Here is an 18,742-nt window from a genome sequence, read left to right on the forward strand (position 1 = left end):
CACCTAGTGATAAAAAACATGAACACAGGCTTCTGGGGTTTATTTCATAGGGTTGCATTCAACTTGCAGAGCAGTATTGTGGCCATGTTTATTGAGCTGAGCTGTAACACCCAATGACAGCATGTGATTTACAGTTCATTAGCCATTATTGCAGGGATATTGGCACACACATCATGGAGGTGACACCAGAAGTCATTTAAATATAGCACTACAGTGTAAAGGGGACCAGCGGGTGCCCAGCCACGAGCTGACAGTGAAATGGTTAAATACCTCATTTATTTGTATACTTTTTTTTTAACATGCATGATATATACACTTTTCAAAAACAAGGGATATGCACAAAATATATACAATGGAAGTGCATTTCCGAAAAGTTTCCATCTGTGTATTTAGAGGTGCGACATTTTCACAGTAGTTCGCAAACCTAAATTCACCCATTTTATTTACCACTTTGCCAAGGAGAAAGAGAGAGACGCCAATTTAGCACCAGAGGGCCCATTTACTTATAGGCCTCCAAATATAGTTACCAAAACTTTACGGGGTAAAATACCTTAGATCAGGAGTGGCCAACTCCATTCCTCAAGGGCCACTAACAGGGCAGGTATTAGAGATATCCCTGCTTCAAGCCAGGACACACATAAACCTGACCTGTTGGTGGCCTTTGAGGACTGGAGTTGGCCACCCCCTGCCTTAGAAAAACGACTTTAAATATAAAAACATACTTATCCTCTCGCTCCTTCCCCCCTTTTTTTCACTGCTCCCCCTCCCTCTTTTCTCTATCTCCTCCCTCCCTATCTCTCTCTCTCCCCCACTTTTTTTTCTAATTTCTCTCTTTACTCCCCTTCCAGCAAAAGCCCTATTTCACGGTCTGGATTAAAAAGCCTAATGAAGCTTAGAACCTGGTCCTAATTGCAGCCCTATTCACGAAATTTAGCAAAACTCAAACAATTGACAGAAAACGTGGACAAAAGTTTGTGAATCACTTTTAAAGACATTCGCACCTCCCACCTTAGTGATCTAGGCAGAACTGTTACTTCTAAACATCAAATTTATATATTGTAAATCACGTGCAAAAAAACCCCCAGAACTTGAAATTGTTATTATTCACCAAAAAAGTGCGATTTTGCATGAGCGCTGCCATTGTCTAGTCTCAGAAATTTGCTAACTGTAATTAAGATTTGTTTTTTTTTTTAACACTTTGCTAAAATGTTAAACAAAAAGATTAGCCGGCATTATAACATGGATTTCATATTCAATATTTTAATGATGATTGTCGTATTTAATGCTATGGATCCTTAAAATGTGAATGTAATTAAAACAGCTAACTGGAAAACCAATTAAAAACTCGTATCACACTCATCATTACTTGAATTAATTACACACAGAGACGCGCTGCAACCTGCTGTACTTTCTTGACATTTAGCATTACAAATGCAATCATTTGTAGGTTACCATTTCTATTCTGGTATATGTGTGTATCAGTACCAATACTTGCATCTTGTTTAAAGGGACACTCCCCCATATAGCTTTGGTTAACCATCGTACTTTAGGCAAAGATTTAGTAAACATTGCAAAGCCATACTCCATTCATTAAATAATGCTGGGCTTACATTTCATTTAAGAATTAAATTGCTCAATATTTAGATTGTTTGTTTTTTTTCTCTCCGTAACCTAAGGATTTAAAGTTACAGAAGTGTGGCCAACAGGTCAGGTTTTAAGGATATCCCTGCTTCAGCAAAGGTGGCTCAATCAGTGGCTCGGTTGTTCACTGAGCCACTGATTGAGCCACCTGTGCTAAAGCAGGGATATTCTGAAAACCTGACTTGTTGATCGCCCTTGAGGACTGGAGTTGGCAACTCCTGGTATAAAGTATTTGAATACCATTTTTGTTTCCGCTCTGGTTCTCCTCTATTTGCAGTCTTCTCATTTGTCTTGGTCACTCAGTGCTTTTTGGGTTGACAGCCAAGCAGAGCAGCCATGGTTTTAGCGTCATTGGGATAGAGGTGTGAAGTTGACCTTTTGCTAGTCCCACTTTAATGCACAAGGGGGAAGATTCACTAAGCTCTGTTGCAGTTTATCGCACAGCATTGACCCGGGATCGCAGTGTGATGACGTTTATCGCATGTTTAGTAAATCCTGTAGAATCTGTGGTCATTTGAATTTCCTGTTTTTTGTTTTTTTTAATATTCCTTAATCCACACCCATCAAACAAGACATATGAGAGGCAAAGAAAAATATAGTCAACTTTGACCTCGACTCTGGAAAAAAATGCTCACTTAACCTTTGGTCTGTCCAGCAGCAAAATGGTTAATGATTGCTGCCCTATTTTTTGTATGTAGCATATAAACAAAATAAATCATTAGCATGGTTGGAGTTTTTCTTCTTTTTTTATTACGTGGGATGAAGGTCGCATAATGCGAACCGGGCTCTCTTCAGAAGAACGGAACTGTGCCATTCCAGTTAATAGCGGCTCCTTCCCACTTGGTTCTGACGGTCATCTCCACTGAGGGGAATCTCTTCTCTGGATCAGTATCATCTGCTTTATACCTTTCTTCCCAGTGATGGGAGTGGGTATCTGAAAGAGGAACCAGATGCTGATAGAACTGTAGCTAAAGAGCAATATGATTTCTAATCTTGTTAGCATTCATATGAAATGCTGCTTAAGGCTGCGGTCCCAGTGCACGCGCGCCCGGTGGGGGGCGGCGCGTGCACCCGCGGTCTTGGAAGGGAGAGGTTGCGACGGGAGGGGGCGTGGTGGGGGGGTTTGCGGGGGCGTGGCCATGACCTCACACGGCTGGTTCGCCCTCATTGGCTGAACCGCAGGCGGGGGCGTGGCCACGGCTTCGTCACAAGTTTCACACACAATTTTTTTGTGTGTGTGGAATCTTGCAGTACAGCGCGGCTGCTGAATGTGCGCCGACGCATGTACTCGGCTCTGAGTGACTGAGGGGGGGGGCGGTGCTTGTGCGCACAGTGCACGCTGAGGCGTGCTCACAGTGCGCTGTGGCAGTCACTGGGACCGCAGCCTAAAAAAAAAACCCAACGAAAAGCAAGAGAGAAAATGAGAGCAATTTTGTAAAACCCACGGAGAGAAAACCATCAAGACAATATCAAAATGTATAACACCCGGGGTTCCTAAATCCAGTCCTCAAGGAGCACTAACAGTACAGGGTTTAAGTATACACCTGCTTGAGCACAGGGGGTTCAGGCAAAATGATTGGGGAATCTGTGGTACTTGAATCTGTGGTCCTTGAGTCTGTGGTCCTTGAGGACTGTAGTTGGGAACATCAATCTTAAACAAATTAACCAGGTCATTCATTACAGAAGGTTATAACTGCAGTTATTTAGATTGTGGGCTCATCCTTTGCATGTTTTATTTTTAATCTTTTTTTGATGTATTGATATTTTTCAAAAGTGTTTAAATCCAATAATTATTCATAGTAGAAATCAGTCGATGAATTAAAGTCACACATATTCATACAGAGAAGCTCCTAATGGAACTGAAGATAAGAAAGGCCTGTTGCATTTTACACCCAAGGGGGCTAAGACTGAATGGTAAATGATGTCACATGGATACCTGCTGGGAGTTTGTGATCCATAGCAGACTAACTGAGACAGCTTTAGCATTTACTTTCTGTATTGTAGGCTCGCTTGGGACGTCAGAGGGATTTGGTCGGCCCCCATGCAGTTTATGATCATCGCCCTCCTATGTCAACTGGAAACACTTCACAGCACATCCATGTTGGCTATTACTTGCCTAAAATCGTACCTGTACAGTATCTATTGAACCACGTCCTTATATACCCTGTAGGACCAATACCTACCAATTGTTAGGTGCACTGTAGTGCTCTGGGAAGGCTGCCCATTGTAGAAATAGAGGTCAAAGATATGTTCCATTTTCCAGTTGCGTAACAGAGATGTGTTTGTGCCGAAAAGGACACTATAAGTTCCATTAATGTTACACAGCCAAATAGGAAATTTTGGAGTTTTCAGCATGCTTCCCACCTGTAAGGCAAATACATGTAATGTATAACGGGCATGAATAAAGCTTCAAGGCAACTTACAACTTTTAATTAAGTGGCTTTGTTTGTATGCTTGTCTGTAAGATAGCATATCAACTTTTTTTTTTTTTTATCAAGCATGTGTTTTAAAACACATTGAGTTACCCAACATAAAGATATAATTCATTTTGCAGGGCACAGTCTAATTATACATATACAAGTATTAGAGGACTCATTGGCAGATACCCCTTAACCCTCTGTTTGATAATGGAAGTAAGAAGTGAGGTAGTAGATAAGTAGATGGAGCATATTGCGTTCACTTGAATGGAAGTTCATTGTTCATTAACAGTATTGAATATGGGTCTTGTAACCAGAGTTACAAGAGAACTCGCCTGGGAAAGTCTTTCTTGTTCTATGTTCTCTCTTCTCCAATACAGGTAACCCACATCACTGCGTGTAAGGACTCCATGCTGGGTCTTTTGTTCCAATTCCTGCTCATCCAGTGTGTGATCCCCATTAAACACATGTGGGCTTGCTCTTCCAGTTAATATCATGTTTAAAACAGCCTGCAAAAGAAACAATCCCTTATGCATTACCTTTGATTAGACAATTGCCACAAATCTCCTATTTCCTTCATAATCAGTGATGTGATCAGCGTGTGTCAGCAGCACCATACTGTAACATATATACCAGGGCTAGCCAACTCCAGGCCTCAAGGGCTACCAAGTGGTCAGGTTTTCAGGATATCTCTGCTTCAGCACAGGTGGCTCAATCAGTGACTCAGTCTTCGACTGCTCTATACAATAAGCTGACGCGATATCTTTAGACAGGAGATACAGTACCACTGCAAATTGTTACTCTGTACCTACCGTAGCATCACAAGAGTAAAAAATTAATGTGACATTTGCTGTTCTTTTGCTACACATAGGAGGCTAGGTAAGTAGCGCTAGATATATAGGTATGTGAATCTGATCCATTCCATCCGTTAACCCGTGGAGCTCTAGAAGGGCCAGCAATGCAATGCGTTGCTGGCCCTTGTAGTGCTTGCAGGGTTAACACCCTTGTTCCAGTTAAATGGCCATTTTTGGTGGACTTTTCATCCAGATCACATACTTTGCAGGATAACTCAGCCCTGATTACTGCAACTTCGGTACTGGGGCTGCATTTGCTCGGCTGAACGCAGTATAAGCAGTTTCTGGGATACGCTATATTGCTTACATTTGCAAAGCTTTTAGACATGCTTTAAACTGAGAAGCAACCATTATAAATAACAGAGGATGTGGAACCCAGCGTTGTGCTTCCACATTATTGCAAAGAGTGTATGGTGGTTAAAATGACATCAGTATTTTTTATAAACTAAAAACTACGGATGTTTACAGTAAAAAAAGGCAAACCTAAAGGGAATTTGTACATATAAGCAGAACATATGAGCTGTCCACAAGTGGCCTGCAGCTTAAACACTTTTTAAAACCCCCTCAGTAGCCTATGGCTAAGAAAGCTGCAAGATTTGCAGCTTGCAAATGATCCTCTTCCCTTTTTGAAGCCATTAGCCATTGAATGATTTCTGGCCAACCCCAATTTCTAGTCAGGCCAATGTCCACTTGGAAATCTACAGCCTGCAGAATATTCTTCTAACATCCTATATCAATGATGCCCAGTAAGTACCAATGATTAGATTACTCAGTAACCAACCACAGAGTATTAGAGGAAGCGGCTCTTCCGTTAACACATTGCTAAGCAACGCTTTGCAAAATCATCTGCTCAGGAAGGTTACAGGCACCCAGTCACTGTACCTGTCTGCATATGAAGTTGCCAAGACTAAAACGTAGAAGATGGGTGGTTGTAAAATCCAAGTCTTCCCGTAGCCTGAAAAAAATATATATTGTGTTAACGGAAAACATATGTACTATTTGTGACGATATGGGCAATGACAATAAGGCTCTTATAATAGCCATTGTCCTATCGTTTAGATGAATATACACAGGGTTCCTATGAATCTTTGGGTTCCCCGGGGCATCCCTAAAGGGTTCCCTGCAATGTTAAGGTTATTTGAAAATTATACCAAATACAGAAGAATTTACAATGCATCTGATCTCAGACACCCTATTAGAGAGGATTGGGGTTCCATACAATGCATCTGATCTCAGACACCCTATTAGAGAGGATTGGGGTTCCATACAATGCATCTGATCTCAGACACCCTATTAGAGAGGGTTGGGGTTCCATACAATGCATCTGATCTCTGACACCCTATTAGAGAGGGTTGGGGTTCCATACAATGCATCTGATCTCTGACACCCTATTAGAGAGGGTTGGGGTTCCTGGCAATCCATCTGATTTCAGACGCACTATTAGAGAGGGTTCGGGTTCCTTACAATGCATCTGCTCTAAGTCACGCTATTAGACAGGGTTGGGGATCCTTACAGTGTATCCGATCTCAGATGCGCTATTAGAGAGGGTTGGGGTTCCGCAGAATTTCACATTATAATTATAAGGTTCCTTAACCAAAAAAGGTTGAGAACCACTATGGTACACTAGTCAGGTTGTGTATCTTTATGATGAATGTATGTCTTTTTTACATAAGTGTTATGTTGGTGGGGAAAGCATCAAACTTTGATTGAAAATTACTTACTGTTGAAATGTCCTGGAAAAAAGCAAGCTGTATAGAAATAATATCACACCATGGCTACCTTCATCTTTGAACTAAGTCATAAATTAAAAAACAATGAGTTAATGAACATTTTATGGCATATGGTCTACTAAAACAGACACTATAACAGGGGTGCTCAACTCCAGTCCTCAAGCCCCCCTTCCCCCACCCCCCCAAACAAGTCAGGTTTTCAGAATATCCCTGCTTCAGCACATGTGGCTCAGAGGCTGGAGCTGAGATATTGTTGGGGAAGCCCGAGGACTGGAATTGAGCAACCCTGCACTAAATATACTTCATGGGCCAAAATAAACAGCTGAATAGGTACAAGTGAAAATAATGAACATTTAAAAAAATCCTAATGATAAAATTGGTGACGCGGCCTGTTCCATGCTGTTAATATCGTTGCATTACCTAGTACCTGTAAATAAATTACACAACAACTGCAGGCTAACATTTACTGCAGACTCACACCTGTTGTCATTTCATGGGAGATGATACTAAGTCTGTTTAACAAAGACAAGATGCAGGGATATCTGCGCTCGCACTGTCCTCTGTTGTAAAAAAAAAAACTGCGTATCCCTTGCTGCCATCCGCTGGAGAACTCAAAGGCCTCCTATAACGTGAGACCCCGTTAGGGAACTCACGATGCAATACAGAGAAAAAAGCAGAGAAAGGTGAAACGCGTGGAGGTTACGAGGAGCTGCTACGTGAATCCTCATTGGTGGAGATGTTGACCGGTGTGGGGAAGGAATATCCAGCAGACAGAGCTATGGGTCCGGACCTGATATACATCTACTCCTGCGGCTGCGCTTCCGGACATCCCGGTCACCATTAGCTAGTTGCAAGTCTATTTTATTTTGTCACATACACATTTTTGTATTTTCCGTGTAATGTCGAGTCCCGTTGGGGGACTGTTCGGATTTTATATATAAACATACTGCGTCTCATATGCGCTTTCTCTGCTTTTTTCACTGTTTTACAAAGACGCCTGCCAAATAATCTCATAAGAAAAAGATGTACGCATATATTCACACTCACACAGTGTATGTGGACGCAGATGAATTTCTCGACCTTTTCTTTCTCCATAAATTCAAATAGCTGGAGCTGTCAATTGAGAAGAAAACTGGACTGATTATTTATTAGAAGACATTTTGCCGTGTAAAAAACCCCCCACAGTTTCTAATAATAATAATTTTAAAAAAATCATCAAATCAGAAGCTAAAACTGTAAATAAAAGGGAGTTTTTTGTCCACAACTTCTTTCTGCTTCCTTCAATTTGAAGCAGCCAAACGTTCTTACTGCCATTTTTAATGATTTGTCTTAATTTACTGATCATCCTTTGGTTGCTACAGCAGTCATTTAGAAAGGCATATCCACTTCCTCTTTTGAAACAGGCTCTGACACACACCTTTTTTAGCTCTGCCCTTTGGCAACAAAGTATCACAAAGATCTGTTGCTGTGTTCCAAACAACAGACGGTTGATTACTCTGAAAGCTGTAACAATATTGTGCTACACGTCAGACGCAGCGGGACTCAGGCCTTACACAATTTAGAAAAGAATGCACACAATGCACACCAGGGATTAGAATAAGTAAAAAATATATATTTATTAAAACAAAAAGAAAAAGGAGCATCGACTGAGGGGATCCAACCCCACCACAGTATACACACACTTAATCAGAATAAATAATGCAGAATTACCCACACAAAATCATAAGTAGATCTATCTATTTAGACTAGATCTAAACACTATCATTCCACATGAATAAATAAATAAAAAGAAATAAATGCTCAAAATCTTGGATGATAATGACCCAGATGAAGGCTAGTAGCAAGGCTGAACATATGCCTAAATCTGAAAGGGGGAGGCGGGAACTTACACTGAAGTGCCGAACGGGTCCTGCTGGTGAGCGTAAAGGGGTCGGACCACGCCACCGCAGAGATGTTACCACCGCACAAACTTCCTGCAAGCGCCGCCTCAGCCTAACAGCATACGCGCAGTGTCCTGTCATAACCTCTACGCGTTTCACACTACGTGCAATTTAGTATCATCAGCAAAGATATAGACTTCTCTTTGCCAAACTCAAGGTCATTAATAAACAAGTTAAAAAGCAGGGGTCCCAGTACCGATCCCTGAGGTACTCCACTCACAACTTTAGCCCAACCTGAAAAAGTTCCCATTTATGACAATTCTCTGTTTATCCAACCTCGTGTAGGAACCGTATCAAACGCCTTTGCAAAATCTAAGTAGACCACATCAACTGCATTACCCTGGTCTAAATTCCTACTTACCTCCTCAAAGAAACTAATAAGGTTAGTCTGACATGACCTATCCTTCATAAATCCATGCTGACTATTACTAATAATTTTGTTTTCCATTAGGTATTCCTTAATATTATCCCATATTAAACCTTCAAGTAGTTTCCCCACTTTTGATGTCAGGTTTACAGGTCTGTAATTTCCCGGGTGTGATCTAGCTCCCTTTTTATATATAGGCACCACATCTGCTTTACGCCAATCTTGGGTACTGAGCCTGTGGAAATGGAGTCCTTGAATATTAAATGTACAGTAGCGACATCCTTTATTCTTACACTTCCCGCACGGCAGGATGCGTGCGGGAAGCGTGGTGACGCGGCTTGTTGCGGCGCACTGTGACGTCACAGTCACGTGCGCGCCCGGTTTCCCCGGCTTCCCTGACACCCCTGGAGTTTAAAGTGAGGTAAGCGGGGGTGCGGGGAAGCAGAGGGGCAGAGCAGGAGCCGGGGTCGGGAAGGGGGGCTAAAATGCGCCCGAAGTGGAGGGGGGGTGCGTGGAGGAAACGCGGCGGCGCGCGGTCTAGACTGGCGCCAGCCGGAGTAGATCCCGGCATGCCGCCGGCATTTGTAAGAATAAAGGATGTCGCTACTGTAATAGTTTGGTTATTACTGAACTTAACTCCTTAAGAACACTTGGATGTATGCATCAGGGCCAGGTGCCCAGGACTTTCATTTTGTCAAGCCGCCTATGAACTTCCTCAGTTAACTAATTGTTCATTAATATGGAAGTTGTGGCTTCCTCCTGCGGCACTACTATTGCAATTGATTCTTCCCTGGTAAAATGCAGAGGCAATGAATGTGTTTTATGCCTCTGCTTTTTCCTTATCTACAATAATCTGCCTGCCCATCTCACACTGAAAGGGTCCTATCTTTTCTTTTCTAATTTTCTTATTAAGGTACTTAAAGAACTTTTTAGGGTTGACCTTACTTTCTATTGCAATCTTTTTTTATTAAACATTTTTGCTAATTTGATTGCCCTTTTGCAATTTTTGTTACATTCCTTATAATTCTGATATGATGCCTCCGTCCCTTATGACTTTAATAATCTAAATGCCTGCCTCTACCTTTCCGTTTCCCCCCGACTGTTCATTTAGCCACAGTAGTTTATACTTATTTCTTTTATATTTATTACCCAAGGGTATACACTGATGAGTGTGGTTTTCTAACAATGTTTTAAAAACTGCCCATTTATCTTTCAAAATTTTCCCTGCAAAAACATCATCCCAATGCATTCCTTGTAGATTAGTCCTCAGTTTATTAAAATCTGCCTTTCTAAAGTTTAAAGTCTTTGTTGAACCCGAGTAATCTGTTTTTTGATCATTTATTTCAAATGATATCACTGTTACCCAAATGTTCCTCGATTTGAATATTTGTTACTACTTCTATATTGTTTGATATTACCAAATCTAGTATTGACCCTCTACTGGTTGGTTCCTCAATAATTTTGGGTAATGCAATTGTCTTTAAGCACCCCCAAAAACCTGTTTCCTTTTGTTGTAATGCTCATGTAATTGCCACAGTCTATGTTTGGATAATTAAAATTATCCATCCATAATGTAAACATGACCAAGTTTTTACGCCTTCTCCATTTGCAAAAGTATTTTGGCTTCCTCAATCTCACAGATATTTGGTGGTTTATAGCATATACCTACACATATTTTCTTTGTACTTTAACCTCCACTGCCAACTTTTATCGACAAGGTCTCTACAATTTAATCCTTCCCTTCATAAAACATCTTCCCTTATAAAAGGTTTTAGATCCAGTTTAACATATAAACATACTCTATTTCAACTTCTACTTGCTTGATCCTTCGGAAAAAGGGAATAACCCTTTAAATTAACTTCCTAGTCATGAGTTTCATCCCACCATGTTTCAGTAATGCCTATGATATCATACCGCTCCCTTGTAGCTATTAATCCAAGCTCCACCATTTTATTTGTCAGGCTTCTTGCATTAGCAAGCATGCATTTTTTTTTCTCCCAGTCTGTGCAATTATCTTATCTGCTCCGGCCTTTCTACTCCAATTGGTTTTAGTCTTAAGACGTTTTCTAGTACAGTATTATCTGTATTTAATATGGGTCTCCCTGCTTACCAAACTCCCACTTGTCCATATTCTACCTCCATGGACCCATTGCTATTTCCCCATCCCTATCTATTCTATTTAGTTTTTATCTGTTTCTTGTCCCTCCCCCAACTGGGGTCTGAAATAAATAAATGGCTTATTGTTTTTGTTTAATAAGATAAATTGTAGGAGTGATACATTTTATTGGAATCAATTGTTCAGATTAAGGGGATTTGTGTAAAACCATCAGGTCCTGTCTGAGCAGTAAGTGGTGAATCGTGATGTGCTTAAACACAAAACGTTCTGTCCATTGATTCACCACCGCGTTCTGCTCGTCTCTGCATCAAATGTAAGAGTTTTGCATATTTTACAGTTTCGTAATCCAAGAGGTTAACGCCTCCAGGTGCATCTATTGCTGTTTGTAATAACCTATATCTTATTTAATGAGTGGTTGAAAACTATCTCAGCTTCATCTTGCAAAGCCAGTATAACCATCCCCATACTGATGAGAAACAAACGGTTGAAAAAGCTGTGTAATGCGGCAGACATAAGCTTATAGGGGTCCATATTAAATGGACATGAAGAAAAAGGTGACACACTGTGTGCTCATTTGCATGCCATTACCCATAATGCCTGGCTGCAGTGGAAGCATTGCACGCTAAGAGATAATGGGGAAAGGCAGGGTTGCAGACCTGTCTGTGATGTGTGATTGTGCTCACAAGTGGTATTTTTATTTGCTAATAGGTGAGACAATGATTGTGATGCTGAGCAATGCCGGACCCAAAGAGTAGCGTGCCCTGGGTACGTCGCTGCTCCTCCTCCAGTGTTGTGGCATCAAATGATGCCACAGCGTCATGTGGTGACGCATTGCCATGACAATGTGATGCCACATGACATCTTGTTGTCATGGAAACACGTCACCACGTGATGTCGGGACGCCAAGAGGAGACGGCAAAAGGTACATGCGCGCTCACTCTGACTTTAAATGTCTGAGTCCTGCACAGCCTGACAATGTCAAAGGACATTTAAAGATGGCGTTTCAGAGCGGCAGGTACGGGACTCGCGGCGGCAGCAGCAGCAAGGGACATTGACAAGGGCACTTAGCCACGCGGGACATTGACAGAGCGGTGGCGTGGTACAGGTCCTGCACGCCCTGTCCTGTGCCGCCGCTGTCAATGTCTCGTGTGGCCGAGTGCCCTTGTCAATATCTCTTGCGCTGCTGCCACCTGCATTCCGAGTCCCGCGCTCCCGCCACTCCGACGCGCCATCTTTAAATGTCCCTCGACATTGACGAGGCTGTGCAGGACTCAGACATTTAAAGATGGCAGCCGTGGTCGGAGCGTTTGGCGCCCCTTTGAGGTTGGCGCCCTTGGCAAGTGCCCGGCCAGCCCGCCCCTTAATCCGGCAGCGATGCTGAGTTTTATACTTCAAGTAACTCGTACTATTGACACTACAAATCACAGCTGATGACCACGGAGCAAAACGGCTTCACATTGTAGTAATTGACACAAGTTGAAATAGAAACTATTTGCATTATTTTAGTTCCAACTTTGCCTCGAAAAATCACTCCTACTGTGTATGTGTTCCCTTGTTAGGCGGAGGGGGGTATGTACCAAGTCTTTCAGGCTGATAACTGGGGCAACATAGAAACGAAATTTCCCAAGATTTATCAGAATAAACTTCCATAGATTGCTCTGGAACATACCGTGTAATTGTTTTGCTCTCTCTTGGTAGCCAGGAGACCTGGATACTTAAAGGAGCAACCCAAGCAGGCTGTTTCACATCGGATTGAAGCAGGGGGTCTCCGGAGCTGCACCCCATTCATTCCAGCTCTGGTACCCCCAACGTTCAGGTAAACCTACCTCTGAAGAGGATGCCATACCCCCTGCAAGTTTAAAGCTCCCGCATCACGTGGGCCAATAGGAAGCCGCACTAGATGTCATCACAGCTTCCTATTGGCTCGCAGGATGCGGGAGCTTTGACAATCCGCCATACAGTGAACCCTGCTAGTGAGCTGGATTGGCTATCAGCACCCTTTATGGAGGTAAGTATCTCTGGAAGCAAGGGGTCTCGGAGCTGAAATTAATGGGGGTTTAGCTCCAGAGACCCCCTGCTTCAATCCAATATAAAAAAAGGGGGGGGGGCGGGAATATGTGAAAGATGTTCCATTTGGATTGCCGCTTTAATCCTGGAGTCTGTGAGCTAACTGCAAGATTTGCAAAAACTGTTTAAAGGACATAATGGCGGGAGTGGGCGAAGTAAATCAGAGAATGTTCATAGAGGTATTTGGGCCTTTTCCTCGCAGGGCTTTTCCTCTCCAGCCCTGCTCCCACCAGAGGGATCGCACCATGTTGTATCATTTAACTTTTCTGGAGGTTACACTTCCTGTATTTTTACAATTGCTGATATTATGGTAACTGAACCCCTTGCTCCCATTTTTATTTCCAAAATTATGAAGCACATGGAAATGTTGGTTCTGTACGTACCCGTTCAGTAAATTTGTCCGCTTTGTAGTCTGGGCTCTCTGTGAAATAGGCGTTGCTGGTGAAGAGACAGATTGTGGCTCTTTTCCCCTCTCCTGCTGTCCAAAGGATATCTGCCAGAGCAGCGGCCAGGGCCCTTTCTTGTTGCTTTTGGCTTATTTCATATAAACTAATACAAGAAAAGTATAATGTTAACCACAACACAAAAATAAGTCATTAAACCGAATATGTGCACCTATTGTAGACATATTTATAGCTCCATAAATAAGGTAACTATATTCGTACAGTGACAAACCGGGACAAAATTATTTATTAATCATCTCTCGCTCACGCACCGCTCTCTCACTCACGAACCCCTCTCCTACTCACGCATCCCTCTCTCACTCACGCACCGCTCTCTCACTCACCCCACCCTATCTATCACATTCCCTTCTTACTACTCTACCTTTCTTTCACCTCCTCTTTCACCCAATCACTCAATGTTCCCCTCCTCACACACACCTGCCCCCATAAATCTCACATACACCTCCACCCCAACACACACACACACCTCTGCCCCCAACACACATACACACCTCTGCCCCAAGAAACACACACACACACACAAACACACTCACTCCTCCCCCCAAGATAGCTACCCCCAGAAAACATACCTGCCTCTCTGGACCCCCCCCCCCCCCTCTGGAAACGAGAACCATACACGGCACCCCCCAAGAAAACACACACGCACTTTACCTTAGGGGTGGAGGGACTGGGAAGGCCTCAGGTCCCATGCTGCTTCCGTGGGCGGATACGGATATCGAGCCTGACATCAGGTGATGGAAGAGGTGGAAGAAAAAGCCGGGCTACAGATGGGGACTAAAACGTCTCATATGTTCCGGTTTTGAAATTTCCACTCCAAGAGGCCTGGAGCGACAATTTCAAATCAGGTACAAATTAGACGTTTTACTCACCCCTTCAGGGCAGTGTAGGAAGGTTGGAGCACAACTGGACACAGGAAAAGAAGAACAGTCTGCGAGAGAGTGTGTGTCCCATAAAAATATTTAATGGATCAAACCATAAAAATACAGTGAGCCCACGGGCCCCCACCAACGCGTTTCAAGCAGAACGCTCTTTATCAAGGTGCATATTCACCCCTTCAGGACACCGGGACAAGGGCTCAAAAACCATTACTGTCCCATTTAAACTGTCATGTATGGTCATCTTATCCATAAAGCCAGTTTACACTGACGTCACTCCATCGACATGATGTGATTCTGCTGCACTATCCATATTGCTTTAATGGAGCTTGGTATACGCCAGTGGTGCTCAATTTCAGTCCTCAAGCCCCCCAAGCTCCCTCAACAAGTCAGGTTTTCTGGATATCACAGCTTCAGCATAGGTGGCTCAATCAGAGCTGGGATGGATTGAGCCATCTGTGCTGAAGCAAGGACTGATTGAGCCACTTGTGCTGAAGCTTGGATACCCTGAAAACCTGACCTGTTGGGGGGGGAGGGGGGCTTGTGGACTGGAGTTGAGCACTCATGGTATAAGCTATGGGCATTTAAAATGTCTCTCTAATTGGCCCCAGTGCACTTTAAAATAAACATGATATTATTATAAGACCAGCTGCTTCTTAAGTTTTATAGAGATAATCTAGAGAAGGGGTCATCTGGTTTTTTTTTTTTTGCCTGATCATTTCTCACCTGAGTTGCATGTGAAATATACAATGCACTGGTAAGCTGATCAGGAACTTTGTTTGCTGGGATCTCTTTTAGCAATGAGCCGAGTAGGGGAGAGCCACAGGCTGCATTTATACAGGTTCCAGCTTAGCCAGCTTTACTCTTTTAACTGCAATCTTAATCATTTCTGCTATGTTTTTTTATTAGCACCTATTCATAAGTTAACAACATATTGTAGTGCAGTGCCATGTAAAAAGAAAGATGTCGTAAAAAAATTAGCTTTTTTTTTCGGTTTTGAAACGCGACATATTGATGACGTTTATTTCTACGGTTTTAGAATTTAGCACAACGATAGTATTCTGTGCCACAAAAAAAAAAAAGACTTACGCCAACTTTAAGGTGACACAAATACAATGCGGAAAACCGTAAACAAAATTAACGCAAGTCACACATTCTGTAATATATAGACCTGCTCCAATATGTAATGTACCCCCTTCCTAACTTCTCCCACTTTCTCCATAAATCTCTCATCTCGTCGCAGGTAGACGCAGACATACCTAACAATGGCGCAACTAAGATCAATACATAGCCGCTGGTATGGGCCGGCTTTACATTTGGCGGGGCCCAAGGTGGTGTCGGCAGCAGGACTCCTCCTCCTGCAGCATCATGAAGTCATGGCGGAACATAACGTTGCGTTGTCATGGCAACACGTCGCCATGACAATGCGACTCTGCAGATGGAAGCCCATTCCGCAAATGGTAAGACCCCCCTGTGCGTCCACGCACACACACATGTACTCCCCCAGCTACACACACACACCCACACCCACCCTCCCTCTCCTACCTTTGGGTGAGCAGCGGTTTTATTCCTTCGCTGGTTCAGGGACTCCCCTGCTCCCTCCTCCAGCTGGCGGAATTTGGATCCCGGCGCTGACAGGAGGGAGGAGGAGGGACCGCGGGGGCTCCCCAAAGGTGCGGGACCCAAGGCAACCCCCGTGCCCGCCTTGCCCTACGGCCGGCCCTGCGAGCAGGTATATTTCTGCACGGGTTGAAACAAAATAACAACTGCACCAACACTTAGCCTTTGATACATAGAGCCCCATGTCTTGATACTGTTCACATTTAGTTTAACAGTATTATCTCTCTGCTATCTTGTCCTACCTCTCAAGATAGCTGTGTTCCTCTTCATTCCTTGTGAACAGTAGGTACTTAATGACATGTGCCTGCACTGCCATCTGAATCGCTCTTGATCCACCCTTCAGAAAACAAAATAAACCCCTTCAATGCAAATGTGATGCAACAGGTTACATGTCCTTTAATAGTCCTTTGTTTTGCTCATGTTTAAACACACAGTTCAGCAAATAGAAGAATTCAGTTGCTACTGAGACATCAACTTATGTGGGTGCACTGAAACCAGGTTTGAGCCCAAATGGAGCAATTAATGCGCTATATTTATTTATTAATTTTTTTAACATAGGTTTGAAGCAGGGGGTCTCAGTAACTGAACCCAATTAATGTAAGCTCTGGGAACCCCCTGCTTCCCGAGACACAGACCTGTAAAGGGGGTGCTGGTATCTTGGCAAAGTTTAAAGCTTCCTCATTACACGGGACAATAGGAAGCCGAACCTCAAGATGCCGCGGCTTCCTATTGGGCCACATTGTGCGGGAGCTTTGAAACTCCGCCATTACGTGAACCCTGCATGCCCAGCAGCTACCGCCACCCCCTACAGAGGTCTGTATCTTTGGAAGCAGGGGGTCCAGCTCTGGAAACTTCAATCCTAACTTCAATCCTAATAAATAAAAATAACAAAAATCACATAAACTGGGCATGCTTGTATTGCCTTTTTAACAACTCCTGATATATTGGTAAAGAAGGTAACAGGCACACTTACAACATGTGTTTTTAGTGTCAATGTTTTTGTCCCCTAAATCTTGAGGCCGAACCTGTTTAGGAACAGAAAATGTGACATGAGAAACACATTTTTGTAAATGGGCCTGTTATCTTATGACAAACACATCGATATACCGGTAGTATTTAATGATGAAGTGATCCAGCAAGCGAGCATGCAAGTGTCAATCCTCTGTTTAATTGCTGAATGGTTGACAGTTATGTATTGTATTGTTGGTATGTTATATCTCAAAATATTCACCAAGCATCAAGCTTTGCAAATATTATGTGGTCGAGAACTGGAGTTTGGAATTCCATTATAAAAAAAAGGGGGGATTGAAATACTTCTGGTGTGTTCTAATTCTTTATTTCCTGAAGCTTATATAAAAGCTTAGAATATTAACATTAATATCACTTGTGAGCACATTCACGTCTTCTGCAACTCACGACAGGTCTTCTGCAACTCTGCTTTTCCCTGTTATTATAAGGATCACCCAACATGGCCACCGAGGCAGGACATCTGCCTCTACCAACTTGGATGCTGAGACAGGAAGTCAGCCTCATTGTGGATCTATTGCCTGCACCTGCCTGCTCCCTTTATAAGGCTGCATTCCCCTCTCTTCCTTGCCTGTTCAATGTACTTTTTTGCTGGACTCCTGTTGTAGCCGTATCCTGCCTGCCTTGTTCCTCAGTGTTTCCAACTCCAGCCTGTGACCGCGACCAAACTGATTTCTCCAGCCCTGACCTCGAAACTATGTCCCCTACTACTCTGCCTTCTCCAGCCCTGTCCCCGGAACAGTGACCTCGATCATCCTACCGTCTCCTGTCCTGCCCCCGGACCCGGACCTCACGATTCTACTCTTCAGGATTTGGATCCCTGGTACGGGTTGGTCTCTACTCTCCACCTCTGCCTAGAGGGTCTGTCTCCTGGACAGTACACAGCAATGTATGTGACAGTAACAGTTATCTCTTAGCATACAGTGCTTAAACTGCAACTTGGGATTCTGGGTAATGATGTGCAAATGAGCTCTCATAGAATGTATAACCAGTTTTGCTTCTGGGGAGGGGGTGTCTTGGATCTGGCTGAGTGTTCAGAGATAAAAGCCGCGCCGGCGGTCTGTAGGAGAGTTATGGGATGTGTGTGGGGGGTGGGTCCAGGTTGGGGGGCAGGGCCATGAGGGGCATATCTGCCCTTCCATTGGCTGCCCGCCGTACACGTGATCGCAGCACGGGAAGACAAAATTCTTGTCTTCCCTGCCAGCGTACGCATCATCGTGCTTTGCTCACACACACAAACGCAGCCACTGGGGCCTGCCCCATAGAGGGCTGGGCTGTGATGTGTGAAACACACTGTAGCGCACGCTGCAGCAGCCACTGGGGACCTGGCCTTTGACGCAAAAGTGACACTGTGCTTATTTGCATGTCATAACCCAGAATCCCTTGCTGCAGTGGAAGCTTAAAAATGTAGCCAGTTTTGCTCCACAAGACCACTTCTTTGAAGCAAGAAAACTGGCCATGTCAACCAATACACGTGCCTTGTCACTGAATATAGTTTTCTCAAATATTCCAGATACCAGCTGTATTGACAAGTGAATTTTTATTATGGGGGAAGGTTTTATTGTCTGTCACTTCTGAGAGCAAGTGAAATTAAATGAAACTAGCTACTGTATCTTTATGAGCAA

General features: G+C 43.4%; 1 protein-coding gene across 3 annotated transcripts in view; it reads right to left on the reverse strand.

Moving 5' to 3' along the window:
• Positions 1 to 259: 259 nt before the first annotated feature.
• LOC142465955 (clarin-1-like) overlaps positions 260 to 18,742 on the reverse strand; it is a 52,991-nt gene continuing 34,508 nt past the window's right edge. For all 3 annotated transcript variants that reach the window (XM_075570442.1, XM_075570441.1, XM_075570443.1), the window contains exons 6-13: positions 16,334 to 16,428; positions 13,516 to 13,681; positions 7,690 to 7,755; positions 6,634 to 6,704; positions 5,795 to 5,867; positions 4,394 to 4,567; positions 3,825 to 4,005; positions 260 to 2,575 (exon numbers count right to left, since the gene is read on the reverse strand). In XM_075570442.1, coding sequence (XP_075426557.1) covers positions 2,433 to 2,575; positions 3,825 to 4,005; positions 4,394 to 4,567; positions 5,795 to 5,867; positions 6,634 to 6,704; positions 7,690 to 7,755; positions 13,516 to 13,681; positions 16,334 to 16,428 — 969 coding nt within the window. In that variant the 3' untranslated portion in view covers positions 260 to 2,432. The remainder of the gene's footprint in view (positions 2,576 to 3,824; positions 4,006 to 4,393; positions 4,568 to 5,794; positions 5,868 to 6,633; positions 6,705 to 7,689; positions 7,756 to 13,515; positions 13,682 to 16,333; positions 16,429 to 18,742) is intronic.

This window comes from Ascaphus truei, chromosome 14, assembly GCF_040206685.1.
Source record: "Ascaphus truei isolate aAscTru1 chromosome 14, aAscTru1.hap1, whole genome shotgun sequence".
Lineage (NCBI taxonomy): Eukaryota > Metazoa > Chordata > Amphibia > Anura > Ascaphidae > Ascaphus > Ascaphus truei.